The 21,359-nt window shown below is 39.0% G+C and overlaps 1 protein-coding gene across 2 annotated transcripts in view; it reads right to left on the minus strand.

Annotated features, from left to right (window-relative positions):
- nmd3 (NMD3 ribosome export adaptor) overlaps positions 1-20,421 on the minus strand; it is a 35,298-nt gene extending 14,877 nt beyond the window's left edge. Inside the window, exons 1-11 of one of the 2 annotated variants that reach the window (XM_051665178.1) lie at positions 20,267-20,421; positions 16,907-16,952; positions 16,560-16,769; positions 16,004-16,100; positions 15,849-15,929; positions 15,636-15,764; positions 15,056-15,146; positions 14,860-14,938; positions 3,602-3,698; positions 3,048-3,165; positions 2,264-2,409 (exon numbers count right to left, since the gene is read on the minus strand). In XM_051665178.1, the coding sequence (XP_051521138.1) occupies positions 2,264-2,409; positions 3,048-3,165; positions 3,602-3,698; positions 14,860-14,938; positions 15,056-15,146; positions 15,636-15,764; positions 15,849-15,929; positions 16,004-16,100; positions 16,560-16,769; positions 16,907-16,950 (1,092 nt within the window). In that variant the 5' untranslated portion in view covers positions 16,951-16,952; positions 20,267-20,421. The remainder of the gene's footprint in view (positions 1-2,263; positions 2,410-3,047; positions 3,166-3,601; positions 3,699-14,859; positions 14,939-15,055; positions 15,147-15,635; positions 15,765-15,848; positions 15,930-16,003; positions 16,101-16,559; positions 16,770-16,906; positions 16,953-20,266) is intronic. The other variant, XM_051665179.1, reaches the window with a different exon arrangement.
- Positions 20,422-21,359: the final 938 nt, after the last annotated feature.

Here is a 21,359-nt window from a genome sequence, read left to right on the forward strand (position 1 = left end):
ATAATGTCTTGGTATTTCAATGTATATTATGAAAGAAGAGTTTTAACAAAAGGTTTGTGTTTAGAGTGAATCTGACAAAAAATATCAGGAAAATGTCTTGATTCTATTTTACTCCAAATATATAAATCATTTATTTATTTTGCAGTTTTATGACAGTTATGTACATTTTACCCCCAATTATTAATACCACAGTGCGATTAAATTATATTATTGCCTCTCATTTTTGTCAATTGTAATTTAAAAGTCATTGTACAACAGCACTGTTAAACTGTAATAGAGTAAAAAACAAAGTGATGCAGAATGTCAATAATCATTGGAAATAAGAGTAAAAATTTTTATGGCACTTTACAATAATGAAATAAGGGAATAAAATGTGCTTAAATGTCCCAAATAAAGGTTTAATTTTTTAATGCAAAATATAATTTAAAATTGGGACATATTCTATCAGTCTCTCCTCAACAGTGCCCTGCAACTGTCTTGTCTAATGATAAAAAGGCAAATATCAATAAAACTATTATATACCTGTCTGCAAATATGCAGATATCTCGCTTAAACAGATGTAATAAACCAACCTCACACAACTTGAGCAGATCCAGTATCCTGTGGAGTGCTCATTTATTTACCTCTAAAGCACATATTCTAACAGTCTCTCCTCAACAGTTCCCTGTAACTTTTCTAATGATAAAAGGCAAATATCAATAAAATTAATATCATATATACTGTCTGCAGATATGCAGATATCTCGTTTAAACAGATGTAATAAACAACCTCACACAACTTGAGCAGATCCAGTATCCTGTGGAGCGCTCATTTATTTACCTCTAAGCACATTATTCTAACAGTCACACCTCAACATTTCCCTGTAACTTTTAACTTTCTTTTCTAATGATAAAAGGCAAATATCAGTAAAACTAATATCATATATACCATCTGCAAATATGCGCATATCTCGTTTAAACAGATGTAATAAACCAACCTCACACAACTTGAGCAGATCCAGTATCCTGTGGAGTGCTCATTTATTTACCTCTAAAGCACATATTCTAACAGTCACACCTCAACAGTTCCCTGTAACTTTTCTAATGATAAAAGGCAAATATCAATAAAACTACAATTATATACCGTTTGCAAATATGCAGATATCTCGCTTAATTAGATGTAATAAACCAACCTCACACAACTTGAGCAGATCCAGTATCCTGTGGAGTGCTCATTTATTTACTTCTAAAGCACATTATTCTAACAGTCTCTCCTCAACAGTTCCCTGTAACTTTTCTAATGATAAAAGGCAAATATCAATAAAATTAATATCATTTACGTTTGCAAATATGCAGATATCTCATTTAAACAGATGTAATAAACCAACCTCACACAACTTGAGCAGATCCAGTATCCTGTGGAGTGCTCATTTATTTACCTCTAAAGCACATTATTCTAACAGTCACACCTCAACAGTTCCCTGTAACTTTTCTAATGATAAAAGGCAAATATCAATAAAACTACAATTATATACCGTTTGCAAATATGCAGATATCTCGCTTAATTAGATGTAATAAACCAACCTCACACAACTTGAGCAGATCCAGTATCCTGTGGAGCGCTCATTTATTTACCTCTAAAGCACATTATTCTAACAGTCTCTCCTCAACAGTTCCCTGTAACTTTTCTAATGATAAAAGGCAAATATCAATAAAACTTCTATTATATACCGTCTGCAAATATGCAGATATCTCATTTAAATAGGTGTAATAAACCAACCTCACACAACTTGAGCAGATCCAGTATCCTGTGGAGCGCTCATTTATTTACCCCTGAAGCATGTATTCTATCAACCAGAATCAAAACTTCAGGATCAAAACTTCCTCTGATTCATAAATCATGACGGTCAGTCCGTGACGATTCAAGCAGGTGATCTAGGTTGTTTAAACTGTCAGGAGATTGCTGCTTTCGCAGGATCCGCACGAGTGCATCTTCAAAGTAAAAGCGCTTCGTGTTCTATAAGTAAATGTCTTATTCACTGATATTTTTATACATTTCCTTTTTTATTGTTTCCTGAATCATTTTTTGTTTCATAACTGTTTTACTTTAGAAATGTTTGACTAAATGAACAAAAATGATATTTTATTATTTCATGACACAATCTATGGATGCAATACTTCTCAACATTATATTTTTTGCAGTACTTGTCACTTGTTTGTTTACAATAAAGGTTTTCTGTTTCCCTCTGATATCAACACGTCAATGAATGTTTAATGAGTTTTACCTTATTGGACGTCAGACCAGCGCCAGCCCCTAACCTTTGACCTCTGATGATGTCAATATCCATGATGATGAATTCTTCTAGTTTTCGCGGGCTGCACAGACTGTTGAAGGGGTGACGCCAGTAAGTGTTGCAATCCACCTCCGCAACTACAACAAAACACATACAACAATTAACATGTTAAGATTTTTTATTTATTTATTTTATAAACTTTACAGTTTAATCCCAGGTTGGCTTTTATTGTAGAGCTGTCACTTAAATTCTCAGGGCGGGTACAAAATATTAAATCTCTCCCGCAGCATGGGTGATAATGCTGTACAACAATGCAGTGTTTCTGAACTAAATCGTACGACTCTCTCATCGTACACACCTGATAATTCATCATCTTGTTAGTTAAGATTCCAAAACTCTGTCTGAATTTGGCACACTTTTAGATGGCATAAATAAAAAAACAATAATAATAATCATATATCATCTGATTAATCTGCCTTGTCATTATTTTAGTTGAGAACTACTTAGCTTTATTGCACTTCATGTCAACAATCCTGCAGTACCTCTAAAGTACCTATTTTAAGTACCTATAAAATCTCTCAATGTGAGCTCATAAAAACTGCCTGTATAATAATTACAAAAGAATTAAATGAATGCAGTTTACAACAGTTTTAAATGATGATCTGAATTCAGATTTTAGATAATGTGTTATTTTATCTCACATAAACTGGAAGGGGTGAGCTGGTGTAAGTTCAGCTGGGTCTGTGTGTGTGCGTGTGTGTGTGCTGTCACTCACTCTGTAGGGTGTTGGGGTCAATCAGGTGAATCGCGCTGGTGACACGGATACACACACACAGCTGACCCATGTTACCCAAACTCTGAGCAAGACGCGGTGAGAGACACACCACATTATCCTGTGAAAGATATGAGTGAATCATGTGTGACTCACTTTTGAATCACTCACGAATCATGTGAATCTCGCATGAATCATGAGTGATTCATCTGTGGATCATGCATGAATCATGAGCGATTCATTTGTGGATCATGCATGACTCATTTGTGAATTGTGCATGATTCTTTTGTTAATCATGTATGCATCATGTGTGAATCATTTGTGAATTATGCGTCAATAATGTGGTAATCAGAAGTGGATCATGTATGAATCATGTGTAAATAATATGTGAATTATGCATGAATCACAAGTGAGTCATGTGTGACTCATTTGTGAATCATGTATAAATCGTGTGTTAATCACAAGTTAATCACGTTTGGATCGTGTAAATCATGTGTGAATCATCACGAGTGGATCATGTATGAATCCTGTGTGATTCATCTGTGAAATGTGTTTACCTTACACACAGGAACGATCTCCAGTGAGAAGGTGCTCTTGTAGTTGTAGGTGTTTGAATGAACATCATGAGAGATCAACCGCTGAGACGTCTTCGATCTTCACAAACAACAACAACAGTCTCCATTAGTTTTACACATTAACATGTACATGTTTAACCCTTTAAGCTCAGAAGGGACTACGAGAAAAATTATGACCAAAATATAAATAACTACAGTCTTGACCAACACAAAACAAGTATCATTTAAAAGCTTAGAAACTCTACTTTCTAATGCATGCAGGCATTATGACCAAAACTGAACAAGTGCTTTGAAACTTGCAGACAAATCAGAACTGGTCCATTTTGATAATAATAAAAAACTAAATAAAACAAATTGCAATGTATGTATTATTGTAATCAGTAAAAACTTCAAACTGATCAAAAAGTCATGTGTCATATGTTGTTGGAAAGCTCCGAGTAGAATACAACAAGCCTATTTGTTTTACTCACAGACAAAAATATAGTGAGTAACAGCTAATTATATGTCTTTGATAATTATGTTGGTGTTGCTTATATCCCGCGTTTTCACATATAATTGCACGAAAAATAATCTGAACATAAAATTTTGCATACCATTACTCAGAGGAGCCCGTTTTCACAATAAAGAATCCGAGAACCAAGAAGAGTCTTCAAGCAAAAAGGGAAAGTGACAGAGCCCGTAATAAAACACAGAATAACATCGGATTGGCTTTTCAGAGGTGGCGACGAGTTTTTCTTTCTGGACAGGTAAGATATTTTATTGGACCGATAGTAAGCCAGGTAGGTCTTAGTGGAGTAGTTCGTTAGATGGCGTTAGCCACTCTAATGGGGCAATTTATTATGGATTGTGGTACTGCAGTGCTTTCAGTTTCATTTTTTAGGAAGGGAGGACAAAGAAAAAAAAATAAATTATGTGGGTAAAAGATTCATCCGCGCAGAAGAGCAGAGTTGAAGCCCAACACACGTAATTACCAAAACAATGTTCCTCCGCAAGTAACCTGCAGTTTTATGCTTCAACCGCTAGAGGGCCAAAAGTTACATAGTGTAGCTTTAAAAGAATGTTCTGGGTTCTCTGTCTAACTTTCATTCAGTATCTCACTATGGGTAATGCCTCGGGCATGGCCAATCCTGGAAGAACCAATAAAACCCTGTCTGTCAGTTGATAGAAGAATCACAGCAGTGATTGAGTCCCACTTCCCTATATAAACCACTGTCATAGGTGCCCTACTTCATTCTCGTTCTCTTCTTCATGAAGATCATTAAAATCTATCCTCCGAAGGACTCAAAAGAAGTGGTCGCTTAACAGTTCATCAGACGAGCCGTTCAGTTATGTCGCAGAATGCGGCTCTTCTTTTTGCATTCTTTCGTCACCGTGAATATATTTCCAAAGGATTCTCACCCGCTATGTATCACCTGTCTGTGGGTCAGGCATGCACAGGCTGCACTCACCAATCCAGAGTTGCCCGCATTGTTCCTGTTTCGTACTGAAAGATTCAGAAAGGAGGGTGCGGTTCACGGCGTCGAATAATGAGGATCCCTATTTTTTTCCACCGCTAGCGGAGAAAGACCCCCCTCCCCAGCTGCAAGGACAGCACAGGTAGGGTGATCTCATGGATGAAGAGGATCCTTTATTGAATCAGCCCCTTTGGCAGGGGACAGAGAAGAGGAGGAGGAGGATGCTGATGATAGTCTTTGAGGAGTATAGCGAGGAGGATGAAGATGATACCATTCTCCCCGCTCTTCCTCCTTCCCGGCCGGGAAGTGCGATGGATGCGCACCCTCTCCTGTCCAAGGAGACCTGGACCAAATTGAGATGTGTAGCAGGGCGACTGCACAGCTCTCCATCAATGCCAGGACTGATGGAGATTGTTGGCCTCCATTTATCAAAAAATCTACCAATCTTCAGCCCTAACTGTAAGGGCTCTTAACGCCACCTCGCTCCTCAAAGCATAACAGACCGTGTTGATGGAGGAGATGGGCCGACTAATTGAAGTGGGGCTGCCGGATGCTGTGTTGTGGGAAGAGATCTGTTATTGCAGATCTCAACCTACATACGTCAAAAGGAGCCATTCAGAGCTGAGGCCGTAGCATAGGTCTTGCCGTTGTAGGTGAATGTGTTTGACTCGGTCTGTCTGGCCTGGTCTGTCTGAGAGGGAGAAGACAGATTTCCTCAATGTTCCAGTGGATCCGAAAGCCCTTTTCGGGGCAGCAGTGTGACTTAAGAAAAAGGATGGGAAAGCGTTCGAGACCTGCCTTCCCCGAAAATCCACTGCCCGCCCCCCGCAGCAGTCATGTTCCGGGTCCACAATACATTTTAGAGGTGGACAATCTGGATTTAGAACCCAGACCAGGCCTCCCCCACCGCCCCAGCAGTCAGGGCAGGGAGGGGCACAGCCAAAACAGCCCCAGCCGAGAAGCAAGGCTTCTTTCGCGGCAGGCAAATGTTGTCCGTCTAATCCTCAGGGGAACAAGAAAAGACGGGCGCCACAACCAGTGTTCTGGTTCGGGACATGGAGTTGGGTACACAGCACTCGCGAAGTCTCTGTTCCACTCCTTCCTCACTCCTTGAGTTTGTTTTCTGCCCTTCCAGCCAAGAGGACTCAGAAGGGGAATCAATCCATAAGTTTTTTTTTTGTTACAAGATTATTGCAAAAACTATAATGAGAGTGTTGGCACCAGTTCCCCCATTGCCTCTCAGTTTGCATATCCCCTCTCCACCCACGAGGTCAGAGAAGAGAGAGGAGGAAAATTTGCACAAAAACGTGTGACAAATAAAACTTTCCTCTGTGCACCCAGGCAGTGTGCCAAGGGCACAGCAGTATGTGAAAAATAAAAATCACAAAATAATAAAGAACAGAGCTGCAATCCCCAGCTCTGCCTCTAGATGGTGCTGCAGCACCATCTGAGAGTGAGAGCTTCTGTGGGCCCCTCTCTGTTCACGCAAAAAGTTGCTGTGCATGACGTTCATCCCTGGGTTTTGTCTACAATAAAGCAGGGTTATCAGCTGAAATTCACTGTAAAATCACTGTTCAACAGTGTTAATGTCAACATCGGAGGGAGAGTCAGCTCAGATTTTAGGAGGAAATAGCCAATTTGCGAAGCAAAAGAACAATAAGGATTGTGCCACTGGAGGACAGCTGTCAGGATTTTTACTCCTCGTATATAGTCATCCCCAAGAGAGGAGGAGGTCTTCGTCCCATTCTGGATTTGCAAAATCTCAACAAATACTTAAGGAACAGGTTCAAAATGCTCACGCTTACAACACTCTGTCAGTTTACTTGTACCAAAGACTGGTTTACGTCAGTCGATCTGAAGGATACGTATTGTCGTGTGGGCATCTACACGTCACACAAAACGTTCCTGAAATTTGCCTATCAGGGAATAGCTTAAGAATTTTTGACGGTGCCTTTCGGACTCTCAATAGCACCGAGAGTTTTCAGCAAGCGTGTGGAGGCAGCGCTAATGGTGCTGAGATTAACGGGTCTCAGAGTGTCTGCTTATCTAGACAATCTACTGCTCTGCACGCAATCACGGCAGCAAGCATAGATACAGTGCATTCAGAAAGTATTCGGACCCCTTCATTTTTTCTGAAATGCCTTAAATAATTTTTTTCACATCAATCCACACTCCATACCCCATATTGACAAAGCAAAAACCAGATTTTTGATAACTTTGCAAATGTATTAAAAAGAAAACACATAATTATCACACAAGTATTCAGACGCTTAACTCAGTACTTAGTTGAAGCACCTTTGGCAGTGATTATAACCTCAAGTCTTTTTGGGTATGATGCACAATCTTTGCACACCTGAATTTGGGGATTTTCGTCCATTCTTTGCAGATCCTCTCAAGCTCTGTCAGGATGGATGGGGACCATCGGTGGACAGCCATTTTCGGGTCTATCCAGATATGTTCGATTGGGTTCAAGTCAAGGCTCTGGCTGGGCCACTCAAGGACATTCACAGAGTTGTCCCTAAGCCACTCTTGCGTTGTCTTGGCTGTGTGTTTAGGGTCATTGTCCTGTTGGAAGGTGAACCTTCAGCCCAGTCTGAAGTCCTGAGCACTCTGGACCAGGTTTTCATTAAGGATATCTCTGTATTTTGCTGCATTCAGCTTTCCTTCAACCCTGACCAGTCCCCAAGTCCCTGCTGCTTTAAAAAACACCCCTACAGCATAATGCTACCACCACCATGCTTCACTGTTGGGATGGTACTGCGCAGGTGATGAGCGGTGCCTGGTTTCCTCCAGACATGATGCTTGGAATTGAGGTCAAACAGTTCGATCTTCATTTCATCAGACCAGACAATCTTGTTTCTCACAGTCTGAGAGTCCTTTAGGTGCTTTATGTGTCTTGCACTGAGGAGAGGCTTCCATCTGGCCACTCTGCCATAAAGCCCAGATCGGTGGAGTGTTGCAGTGATAGTTGTCCTTCTGCAAGTTTCTTCCATCTCCAAACATGATCTCTGGAGCTCAACCAGAGTGACCTTCGGGTTCTTGGTCACCTCTCTTAAAACCACTGGTCCCATCATGGGATCTGTCCGTGGTCCTGAATGCGCTCTCAGCCTCCCTTTGAACATGTTGAAAGTATAGAATTAAAGCTCCTTTTATTAAAGGCAGCTTTATTATTGTCCTTAACAACAGCAAAGTGGGTAAGTGAACTACATGCTTTGTCAATTCATCACTCTTGTATGCCCTTTGCTGTGGATTTGAGTGTCTCTTAAAACAAATTCAGCCTCTCGGCCTAAAATGAGTGACTCCACGCTCAGCTGTAAGTCGGTGGACTTGCAAAATTTTCACCCGCTGCCTTTTTCCTCGCCAGAGGACGAGCGTTTCACCATTTATGTCCAGTTCGTACTATACATTTGTGAGAGAATTTGTAATTTAACACCATGCCAGCTTCCATGGGTATTTTCATGATGAAAAACTAGATAAAATGCATTTCTGGATACAATATTAAAAACCTATATAAGGTTTTTCAAATGTATTTTCGGTAAAAATTTTCAAACTGATTCAGGGTTGACTTTGTTAATCTCTTCAAAAGTGTTTGCTGTGTAAAATAATTTCCCAAAAGAAATAAAACCAGCACAATGGAATAAAATATGCTTCAGAGACAGTGGGCTTTGGCATGAGGTGCATAATGGTGGATCTTCGTCTGATTTAAAAAACTGGAATGTCATATTCTGCAACGGGTGTAAATGATATGGTCCCAGCAATTGCTCAATTAAAATGTCTTTTTCCCCACTACAGGGTTGATTTCATGTAGTTTGTTTGTTGTGCATTGTTGTGCATATCCCATTCAGTTTGCTATTTGTTGATGTAGGAGATTATGGTTGGTTTGAGATCTGAAGGTGGTATGGAGCATTTTTTAAGATCTGTCGAGAGTGCTTCTTTAGCAGCAGAGCCTGCTTGTTCATTTCCTGGGATTCCACAATAGCCAGGTACCCAACAAAAGTATATATTAAAATTCTGAGCCTCCAGAGCTGACAGTTTGATTAAAATCTTTACAAGAGCTGGATGGTCATTTTTGAGTCATGCGAGAGCTTGAAAACATGATTTTGAATCTGTTATTATTAAGAAATGCCTCTGTTGTGTGGTCTTAATGTAATCCAGAGCTAAGATGATTCCATTGGCCTCTGCTGTAAAAATTGAGCTTTGACTGGGGATCCTCGTTCCACTTTTTTGGCGACTGGTTGCAAAAGCAGCTGACACATGATCTCCAGACTTTGATCCATCTGTATGTATATATGAGTGTGTGATGGAAAAATCTCTCTGATAAATAGTAGTTGTTGCAGATATTCATTCGGATGGGTTTGGGATTTTTTGTTTCTTGTTAAATCCAGGATTATTTTAGGTTTTTTTGAGGTTCCAGGGAGGAATATTGCAATAGTGTGTCTGTTCCAGTATACTTAAATCAGCTTTTAGGTTGTCTAGATGGGGTTCCAGGTCCAGGAGGTCGAATATACCTAGGTTTACTCTCATACAGACATGAATATTTGGGTGAAAAGATAAAAAATAGGCTGGATTTTCTTTGTTAGTCTTCAACTTTGTTGTGTATTGTAGGGCAAATTTGAGGCATCTGTTCTCCAGAGAAAGTTCATTAGCCTCTACATACAGACTTTGAATTGGAGATGTTCTGAAGGCCCCCAATGCCAAATGTATGCCTTGATGGTGAACTGTGTCCAAAAGCTGGATATATGATTTCCTGGCTGAGCCATACACTACGCTTCCATAGTCCAAACATGATCTTATCAGCATTCTGTAGAGAACTGAGCTTTCTGTTCCCCACTTCGTCTTTGCGAAAACCTTTAAAATATCCATGGCTTTAAAACATTTATCCTTTTTTTAATCTTTATATGAGGGATAAAAGACAATTTACTGTCCAAAGTTATTCCAAGGAATTTGGTCTCCTTGATTACTATTGTCATAGAAATTCTCCACCTGGAATTCACATGAGTGTGTTCAAAACACAATTACAGGACACAGTGCAGTCTTTTCCTCAGCACTTTATTCATACCACCCGTCCGGGGGGAGAAGCTCCAGTGGCTTCTCTCGAACACACACACATGACAGGCTTATATAAGTTGTTAACAAGTTACATGTGATTTGACCTCAGCAGATTTCTCATGTGATATAAACTCACCAAAATGTTTGTTAGGGATGTATTGCATATCCCTGAGCAAACAAGTTATCACACAATCGGACCCTTAGCAGTATGAACAAGAAGATATTGTCTTCTACCTGAAAAACAGACTGGTCATCCATTTCAACCCATAAGCACAACACAGGGCTGCTCCAACACTGCATTTTCTAGCTTAAAGTATTTTATACATAAATTATAATAATATACCTAACTATTATAATTTCTTTCAAAGGATCTCTATCCATAAATAACTCTGGGTCATGATGGAGAGAGCATAATTGGCAAAAATGCATTCAGACTGCTCTGGTCTTTGAAAACTTGAATCCGTTGGACACTTGACAAGTCCTAGACTCTATTACTTGTTAGCTGGATTTTTCGTTCAGTACAGTTCATGAATTTGCTTCTATAATAAATACAAATGTCATCTACATAAAGGCTGCAGTGAACTTCTGATCCAATGATTTTTGCAATGCTGTTTATTTTATGCTAAAAAAGGATCACTGATAAAATGCTTCCTTGAAGAACTCCTAACTTTTGTTTGTGCGAGTCAGAGGTTATTACCCACCCTGACTTTAAAATGTCTAATTAATAAAAAATTTGCAATAAACTTGTGTAAACATCCTCTAAAACCAAGTTGATGTAAATCTTTTAAAATACCATATTTCCAAGATGTATTGTAAGCTTTCTCCAAGTCAAAGAAGACAGTAACAGCATGTTCTTTTTTGATAAAAGCATCACGAACATAGCTTGCAAGGCTGATGAGGTGATCTATAGTGCTTCTTCCTTTTCTAAATCCACCTTGCTTATTACTTAGATGTTGTGATCACAGCATCCATACCAGACATTCATTAACCATTCTCTCCATGGTTTTACATAAACAACTTGTCAAGGCAATTGGCGGTAGTTGGCAGGATCATTATGATCCTTTTGTGCTTTAGGAATCATTTCTGCTTCCTTTCTGGAATATGGAACATCCCTCGATTCCCATATGGAGTTAAAAAAATTTTAAAGCAAGGACAGGATAGTATGAGGTAAATTGATAGTGAATATTGTCCGGTCCAGTGGCAGTATTATGTGATCCGTTTATGGCCCGTAACAGCTCTTCCATTGTGAAAAGTGGATGTTTGAAAGGCAGGAAGACCATTCTCAGTAGAGGAGTTCTTTTCAAAAGTTTCTGCTAGAATATTTGCAGTTTCTTGTTTTGTTGTCAACACTGAGCCTAGGTATTTAATATGTTGAATTTGAGGTCCACTGTTCCAACCCTTCATTCTTTTAATGAGAACCTTTTTCACTGGAGCATTTGATATTAAACTAGATACAATTTGTCTCCAACTTTGTTTCTTTGCCTCATTTATTACCTCTATGTGCTTTAGCTCTATTTATTTAGACTTTAATGAGGTTTTCATTTGATGGAGTTCTAAAGAATCTTCTTTCAACATTCTTTCACTCTTTTATAGCCTTTCTGCAGTTGTCATTAAACCATGGCAGCTGTTTGCATTTTGTATTTGCTGAAGTTTGTGGGATGGTATGGATAGCTATGGAAATTAAAATTCTGGTAAAATTAATATGATCCATGTCACTCCCAGAAACTGCACTGAACCTTTCATAAAGTTTGGAAATCGTACCAGTTGGCTTTCTGTAGTTGCCATCTCTGTACATTTGATGCTTCTCCTCTTCCATTGAAGGTAAATATTACTGGAAAATGGTAACTTCCACAGAGGTCATTCCACACTTTCCACGAAAACTCTAGTAGTAACTCAGGCTGGCAAATAGTTAGGTCAGTTGCAGAATAGGTACCATGTCCAGGGTGTAAATAGGTTTGAGACCCATGATTTAAAAGGCATAAGGCATGGTTGTTGATAAAGTCCTTAATTCTTTTGCCTTTTGTGTTACACTGATTACTACCCCACAAGGTATTGTGACTGTTAAAATCCCCCATGAGTATGAAGGGGGAGGAAGCTGTTCCACAAGGTCACATCAAGTAGAATGCACATAGTGCAAATAGTTATATTCTCCTGGAGGGTTAGATGTACTGCTGTTACTTGTGGGTTTCTATTTAGTGTGATGCAACTGTGTATGACATCATTTCTAATTAAAATAGCTGTTCCCCCAGTGGCACATTATTGTTTGGACACAAATAATAAAAAATTTTTGAAGTTTTTAAAAGAGAGGGCAGAGTCAGTTGACAATTGAATTTCTTGTAAACAAAAGGCAAGTGGGTTGATAGTTGCAGCTAATCGTTGCAATTCTGCAAAATCAGCTCCGAGTCCACTGCAGTTCCATTGGACAATAGTGTGATCCATAATTATGTTGGGAGAATAGGGGCATTTCCTCCATTTCTGCCTTTGGTCATTGCGGTAGGAGCCACTAACCAATTCTCTTTCTTTTCGACATCTTTATTTGCTTTGGACTTTGCACCATCATCATGCGATACATTTGATTGTGAGCATCCACCTTTTTTAGGGATCCTGTTAATAATTAGATTTTCTGTATGTGAGTTTTGTTTGGGTTGGGTAGGGGTTGATGTAGTTTCACTCTGATTTCCTGCATTTTTTGATCTTGGAGGTATTTCTTTACAGTTACTGACAGTTTGTGGTTTATCCTTCTGCAACCAGTTCAGATCTGTCTGATAATCCACTGTATGAAAAGAAATGGACCACAAATGCGAAAGTTTTATTTACAGTGAAAAAGGGAATCACAGAGACCGATTTACGTGCTTCTGTATTGCTGATTTTCTGGATTTCTTTCTCTTTAATCCACATCGAGCATACTTTCGATGTAGCCATATGCTCTCCTGCACAACTGCAGCATTTGGATTGCATCTGGCAGCTTTCTTTGACATGCCCCTCCTCACTGCAATTACCACAGATACGCTTATTCCTGCAACTGTTGGATCCATGTCCATACTTTGTCAAAATTGTCAAATCTCAGTGGGTTGGGTATAAGAAGATCCACTGGTGCACTCAGTCCTCTCTTTTGATTGTTATTCTTTTCACAAACATCACTCCTTGAGATTTAAGTTCAAAAGCAATCTCTTCATCTACATCATTCAGTTCTCGCACGTGAATCACTCATTTGCTGTAGTTAAGTGTTGGATGTGGAGAAGTCTTTATCTCAACTGAAGCGAGCAAACTAGCACGGAGAACATTTTCCGCATTTTCCGGAGAACATGTAGAAGCACTCTGATTCTCAGAAGTGCAGTCCATGTCCAGGTCTAAAGGTCATTTTTTGGATGTGTGTTTTGTAGCCATGGTAACTGTATTATGATTCATCATCTCTACTCCCCACCCTTCTTGGAGCCCAACAGGGGGATGCACAGAGCCACGGAAATACTGTAGATTATGCACCAGGGATATAGGGATGATTTACTCTAGCACAAAGAACAGGTGATGTTCCATCTATTTGACTGACCCTTAGCCAACACCTTCTGGGGATATTAAAATGATAGCTGATGTTAACATCTCATAGTTGACCAGCTGATTGATTGATCAGGCCTTTCCAATCTCCCATGCAGGTGAAGTTGGAGCCAAAGCACAGTGTTGAAATAGTGGAATCCGCAGCAAACCACATTTCTCAGGAACCAGGATCTCTTCCTCCGCCGACACGGGTCGCAACACACGGCAAACAAGTCGCCCTGTTTTGTCATAATTTACGAGTAGCAGAGGGATGCTAAAATTTTACCTACTCGGTCCTTATGGAGAAGTAGGCAGTGATGGTATATGAAGAATGAAAATGCTCAAGTACAACAAAAAAAAAAATCAATCCATATTTGTGACCCACCAAGTATGGGGGGCCCAAAGGTTAATTACTCTTGCCCAAGGAGTTGACCTTAGCACTACGGAGGGAAGGAGCATGCCACTTTTCCTTTCACGAGCTACCACCACAAAGGTGGGTCTCGTGATGTACCCACTACTCTATGTTTGTACATGGAAAGAACGAAAGCATTGAGGAAGAGCAATCAGCTTTTTGTTTCTTGGGCTGATTCTTGTATCACGACAGTGCATGTCTCATTGGGTAGTAGAGGCTATTATATTAATTATAATAGTCTGGGGTTAGGACCTCCGGAGGGCTTGAGAGCTCATTGTACCAGAGGCATGGCTACCTCGTTGGCACTGTTTAAAGGCATTTCAGTCCAGGACATTTATGCAGCTGCGTGTTGGGCATATCACACTTTTGTCCGATTTTATAGACTTGGAGAGCTTTCATTGGCTCATTCAGTCCCAAAAAACACACATAAATCAACAATAACACAGTGAAGCACAAGTCCTCACTGCTGTTATCAGAGAACCGGGGTTACGCGAGTAACCTAAAGTTCAATACAACTTAAGCTCTATAAACAGAATCTGTGACATGATGTCAATACCACACAAAATAATTTTGCTTCACTCCTCAATTTGTAAAAACAGAAAAATCACATTTACAGGAATGCACTTTCTGAAGAAATTCTGGAAGGTTTAAAGGGGAAACATCAAGCAAATCTTTTGTCAAATCAATTATAGCTCCAGCAAATGTCAGTCATCTGTATGTAATCAATAACCTATTCCTGACACGTGGATTGGTAAATAAAATCTGTCTGTTTTATGATGGTGCATGTTTCATACCTGCAGGGAACTGTACACTGCAAGAAATCCACCATCTTCTGCGCATGCTGCTTAGACCCGTAGTAAAAATCAATTCCCTCTGAAAACAGAGACATTTAACAATAACGTAAAGGAGGAAATTGAGACGAATGACTGAAAGACTGCTGGTACAGTTCATCATGATACAGACAGACAGAGAGGATGCTGGGAACTGTACCGTGGATCTCTTTGATGCGAACAGTGTTCTGATGCAGTTTGTGCTTCAAGATCAGCTGCTCCAGATAGAAGAAAGTTTTCTTGTGGACTGTCTGTCAGGAAAAAAAAAAGTACTGATGAGAGAACTGATAAAATAAATGACTTAAACATTATAGAAAACCTCAAAGACATTGATCTGTATCTGTAATGATGAGTATGAGAGGTTAATGACAGATGCTAATTGGAACAGGTACTAATGCATAAACAATGACAAAACCTTAAAATGAATCAGGATTACTTTAATTCATTGAAAGCCCTAATTAAAATGCTTTAGTGGAAATGTATACAGTTAATGACTGCTGCATTGTTAAACTGGTGCATATACATGAAAATGCTTGAATTATCTTTACTGTTCATTGTAGTAGTTCTCAAAACATGCCTTTTTACTAAATTTTTTCCTTATTTAATTTCTAAACCGCTGTTTGGTTAAAATTCTGGCATATATAAGACAATTAAAGCCATTTCAGGGCAAACCTGTAAATATTAAGATTCATATTGATTTTCATCTGAATGTTGACGCTGCAGTGAATCAGTTCATGTACCTTCTGTCGCACTTGAACGACAGCTTTCCAGAAGTCTTTGGCCTCCACTCGATGACAATCATCACACATCTGAGGCTGTATCACAAACTCCACCACAAACACCTGCTGGAGGATCGCCCCGTTCATCACCTACACACACAAGAACATCAGTCGTATTCACACACAAACACTCGTGCTCAGACCGTCTTCATGGTGCATCGTGATCTCCATCACCTCTTTCTGGATGGTGAGCTTGATCTTGATGCGTTTGGAGTGTGGTTCTGTCCACAAGAATCCTGCATCAATGAGCCTCACCTGATGACAAAACACAATGTGATCATCACAATCAGCTGCAAATCTTCTCTGTGTTCTGTCGGTGACCTACTGACCTTTGACACGGAGCCTTTGAGTTTCTTCAGACAGAGTGCAAGCAGTTCACGAGACTCCAGAGCGCACTGAACCCATGAACCTGGAGGCTGCAGGTACCTGAAGATACAAGACACCATCCTCAACTACACACACCACACGGTTACATCTCAATTTACCATATCCTGGTCTTAATTCTAAAAACTTTTGAATACTTCTGCATACATATTTATATTCAAAATAAACTCGCACACAACTTTTACTTAACATTCTCTACTGGAAATGCTCTTGTCATTTATTATGTAGTATTTTTAGTAATTCTGCTCAGTAATTTAATCAATTTATTCATTCTAAACTCGCTGATGGATGACAGACAGTTGTGAAAAGTTTAAGAAACATTTTTCACTTTCTTGTGTGCTGTTGTCAAGAACAAGAATGAGAATTAGTAAGGGGATTGTTGTGCAGAATTACTGGAAATGAGCATGTCCAATATTTCCACAAAAGAACAACAGGAAAAGTGCTTTATTTGGATATAATGCTGATTAGATGTATATGTCATTTTCTGAATAAAAGCTTCACCAGAATATGGAGCTTAATCTATAGATGATGTGCATGTAAACATGGTCAGTGTGTCTCCTCTGGTTCTGACAGTACCGTTCACACTGTCTGCAGAAGTGGATGGACACTTGTTTGGGAATTCCTTCAGTAATGTCCACTTGTGTCCTCAGGCAGGACACACACATGTTGGCTGGGTTTGGAGGAATGGGAACACCACACGTACAGCACAGACTGTCAAGACAAGAGTCTTTGAGTGAGACATACTGCAGAAATCAAACAGATCTCTCAGAACTTCATTACATTGAATGTAGAACAACACAAATGATCACAACAATACATTAATGAAAAAGACATCATAAAATACTCACATATTGCCTTGACTGCTTGATGGTGGCGCTTGCATGTACTCCATGACTACAATAATATCACATCAATAACAAAGATTATCAGTGACTTTAATATAACAACCAAACCGATCAGGCAAACTGAAGAGATCAATACTGTTAGAACAGTTTAAGATTAGTGTTGTCACGGTACCAAAATTTCATAAAGACGGTATTGATACCAGTGAAATTTCACAGTTCTCGATACCAATTTTGATACCACAGAAAAAATGTGCTAATATGATAATGTGCTATTGAACACACTCCTTCAGCCTAAAGTTACATTTTAATGTAAATAAGAAATTAAAATATATGCAGTGTTTCTAACACTTTTTATTTTTCCCCAAATCTCAATTCGTTTTTTATTATTTTCCAGAATTCCATGTTTTAAAGTTTAATTTCATTATCAAATGGTGTCTAATCAAAAATGTTTCCTTAAACTTTTAACAAGTAAAAAATAGAACAATTTCTCGTCAACATACCATTGCATTTTCAACAAACCTTTCAGTACAAAAGCACTCTTGCTTGTGATATATTGCTTATTTTTTATTACTACTACAACAATTATTCATTAATCATTATAATTGTTATTTCTACAGTGAGAATTACATTTTACTTTGAAGAAATGGCAACAAAAATATATTATAACTGTAATCTCAGGCATTTCGCTTTTATTATGAATCATGCTTTTATTTCTACATGTTTTTTTGATGGAAGTTTAACTTCTCCGAATAAACAGTTCGCTACATGACCCAGTGTGACTGTTGAAGTGCAAATGCTGTGATTTAGTTATATAAATTATATAAAAATAACGCTTCAGAGTGGATTAGTGCTCTGCGCTGTCATCTCATACACCGTGAATGATTCTCACAATCTGTGGAGTGTCCAGTGTATGAGCGGTCAGCTTCACACATTCATTTACAGCTCAAACAGACTAATACTGCAGCATTTCACAGTTTCATAATCACACTACGACATGTCACGATTTTAATTTAATTAGTTGTGCATTTCAGTGTAAAAGGAGTAACAGAGCACACGCTCAAATAAGCGTGTGAGCATTTTAAAGCAGTCGTGTGTCAGTAAGACAGTGTGCGGGTACTGAATTAAGTCGGTGCTCGGTACTACTGTAGAAACACTGGTATCATTACGTCTTTTTTATTTTAGTACTGACTTGGTACCGAAGTACTGGTACTTTTAGGTACACTATTTAAGATTATTAGAACTATGGTATTACCATGTTTATATGGAAATGGCACCATAGTGCTCTTTTTGTTTCAAAGTTTCATGTAAATATCATGGAATATGAATATGTTGATCATTCATTACCCTGGCATATATCACAGTACAATAGTCGTAAGTGTTAGTTTCTTTGACCCAAATCTGTCGTTTCAAAATCTAGTGAGCTCACTACCTAGGCAGCATTTCATTAATGCCTCCAAAATGCTGTCTATGTAGACAAATATATTAGAGTAACATATACTGTGCATTCAGAAAGTATTCAGACCCCTTCATTTGTTTCACATTTTGTTATGCTGCAGCCTTATGCTAAAATGCTTTAAATTATGTTTTTCCCACATCAATCTACACTCCATACCCCATCATGACAAAGCAAGATCAGATTTTTTTTAACTTTGCAAATATATTAAAAAGAAAAAACTGGCATAAGTATTCAGACCCTTTGCTATGACACTTGAAATTTAGCTCAGGTGCATCTCATTTCTCTGGATCATCTTTGAGATGTTTCTACACTTTGATTGGAGTTCACCTGTGGCAAATACAATTGAATGGACATGATTTGGAAAGGCACACACCTATCTATATAAGGTCTCACAGCTGAAAATGCATATCAGAGCAAAAACCAAGCCATGTGGTCAAAGGAACTGCCTGCAGAGCTCAGAGGCAGGATAGTGTCGAGACACAGATCTGGGGAAGGCTACAAAAATGTGGCTGCATTGAAGGTTCCCAAGAGCACAGTGGCCTCCATAATTCTTAAATGGAAGACGTTTGGAACAACCAGGACAAAGGTGACCAAGAACCCGATGGTAACTTTGGTTGAGCTCCAGAGATCATGTGTGGAGATGGGAGAAACTTACAGAAGGACAACTATCACTGCAACACTCCACCAGTCTGGGCTTTATGGCAGAGTGGCCAGATGGAAGCCTCTCTTCAGTGCAAGACACATAAAAAAGCACCTAAAGGACTCTCAGACTGTGAGAAACAAGATTCTCTGGTCTGATGAAACGAAGATTTAACTGTTTGACCTCAATTCCAAGCATCATGTCTGGAGGAAACCAGGCACCGCTCATCACCTGCGCAATACCATCCCAACAGTGAAGCATGGTGGTGGTAGCATTATGCTGTGGGGGTGTTTTTTAAAGCAGCAGGGACTGGGGGACTGGTCAGGGTTGAAGGAAAGCTGAACGCAGCAAAATACAGAGATATCCTTAATGAAACCAGAGTGCTCAGGACCTCAGACTGGGCTGAAGGTTCACCTTCCAACAGGACAATGACCCTAAACACACAGCCAAGACAACACGAGAGTGGCTTAGGGACAATTCTGTGAATGTCCTTGAGTGGTCCAGCCAGAGCCCGGACTTGAACACAATTTAACATATCTGGAGAGACCTGAATGTGACTGTCCACCAACAGTCCCCTTCCAACCTGACAGAGCTTGAGAGGATCTGCAGAGAAGAATGGAAGAAAATCCCCAAATCCAGGTGTGCAAAGATTGTGCATCATACCCAAAAAGACTTGAGGTTATAATCACTGCCAAAGGTGCTTCAACTAAGTACTGAGTTAAGCGTCTGAATACTTGTGTGATAATTATGTGTTTTCTTTTTAATACATTTGCAAAGTTATCAAAAATCTGGTTTTTGCTTTGTCAATATGGGGTATGGAGTGTGGATAAAGCATTTTAGCATAAGGCTGCAACATAACAAAATGTGAAAAACCGAAGGGGTCTGAATACTTTCTAAATGCAATGTATATACCATGCTATTATTCAGTACATGGATTATGGGTAGTTGACATGTCCTGAAGTGTGACATGTTATACTGCTTCTAAATTTATATTTTCAAATGCACGTATAAAGCATGAGTCTCCATGGAGTATTTATGCTTTTAAAACACTTTTTTCACACTGCTGGTATATTTGAAACTAGTAAGAAAAAAGTTATGCCCGGTAACAGAACATGAGTTATACACTTTCCCTTATACATCCATTTACATTATAAACTAAAATAAATCAGTCAAACACGCGTTAAGTGTCGTGGTAACACTACAGTACTGCGTGTGTCATGTCAGTAACAGCTGCTGACTGGTAAATAAATAAATGAATTAAACTCACTGTGTCCGGTGATCAGTGCCGATTTAATCGCTAAACTCAAAGAGTAAACTGATGAACTTCTCGTGATTAATCACACTCACTGCAGCACATGCTTATCACGGCCGACGACTGCCGATGACGTCATGCCACGCTGTCAGAGTCACAGGACCCGGAGAGCTGTCACACATACGCCTGAATATAAATACAGCTATTACTTTAATTTACTGTGTGCTGCTGATTATTCCATGGGGGAAATTGTGTTTGTAGACTATTCTCCATGCCTCTAGAGCTTGTTTATGAAAACTGGAGCAAATGCTTGAGTCCACTGCACCTATAAAAAATTAAATTGGGGATAAAAAAACATCCACAATTACTTCCACCGACACAGTGTTTGATCCAGTTAATTTTGAAGATACAGTTTAAATGCTGAGGTTTAGAGCATTTAATCCACCATCAAATCAACCTCTTATAATTGTTTTCACATGTTTTATTTCCCCAGACTGTAAATTGTGTGGTGTTTTCACCCTTTAGTGACAGGGTCTCAACCACGTTACATTTTTCTTCTTCTTCTAAACATTGCTCAACACAATTTACTCACTAGAGCCCCTAGTGGTGCAGTTCCACATTACATGTATTATAGTAAGCAATTACTATGAATTGAACATCAAGTATTGTATACTTCTCCACACAACAAATTGCTGCACATAATTTATAGTCTACATAAAGGGACAAAGCAGGGTACACAAGTGTTGAGATCCCATCAGCCTTTGAAATAAATAGGCTATGCGAGCCTGAATTTAAGTTTCTTTGAAGCCAACAGTTAAAAACAGTTCCAGTTTTTTGTTTTTTCTGTAAAAAAATTATCTGTGACTTCCTTAAGCCAATTTATTTATACAATTCTTAAGTATCTAACCACTTGTTTAACTGATTGAGCAGCTTGTATAAAGGCTCTTCCACTCAGTGTTTTGTCCTCCCCTTACCGTCACCACAATTTGTTTTTGGCTTTCATTCTACTTTATTTACATATCTCAATTTACTGTACTGTGTATGAACTATAAGTAAATTAACTCAGAAGAAGAATACAAAATACAACAACAGTTGCAAATTCAAAGCA

Source organism: Myxocyprinus asiaticus, chromosome 31 (genome assembly GCF_019703515.2).
Source record: "Myxocyprinus asiaticus isolate MX2 ecotype Aquarium Trade chromosome 31, UBuf_Myxa_2, whole genome shotgun sequence".
In the NCBI taxonomy this organism is placed as follows: Eukaryota; Metazoa; Chordata; class Actinopteri; order Cypriniformes; family Catostomidae; genus Myxocyprinus; species Myxocyprinus asiaticus.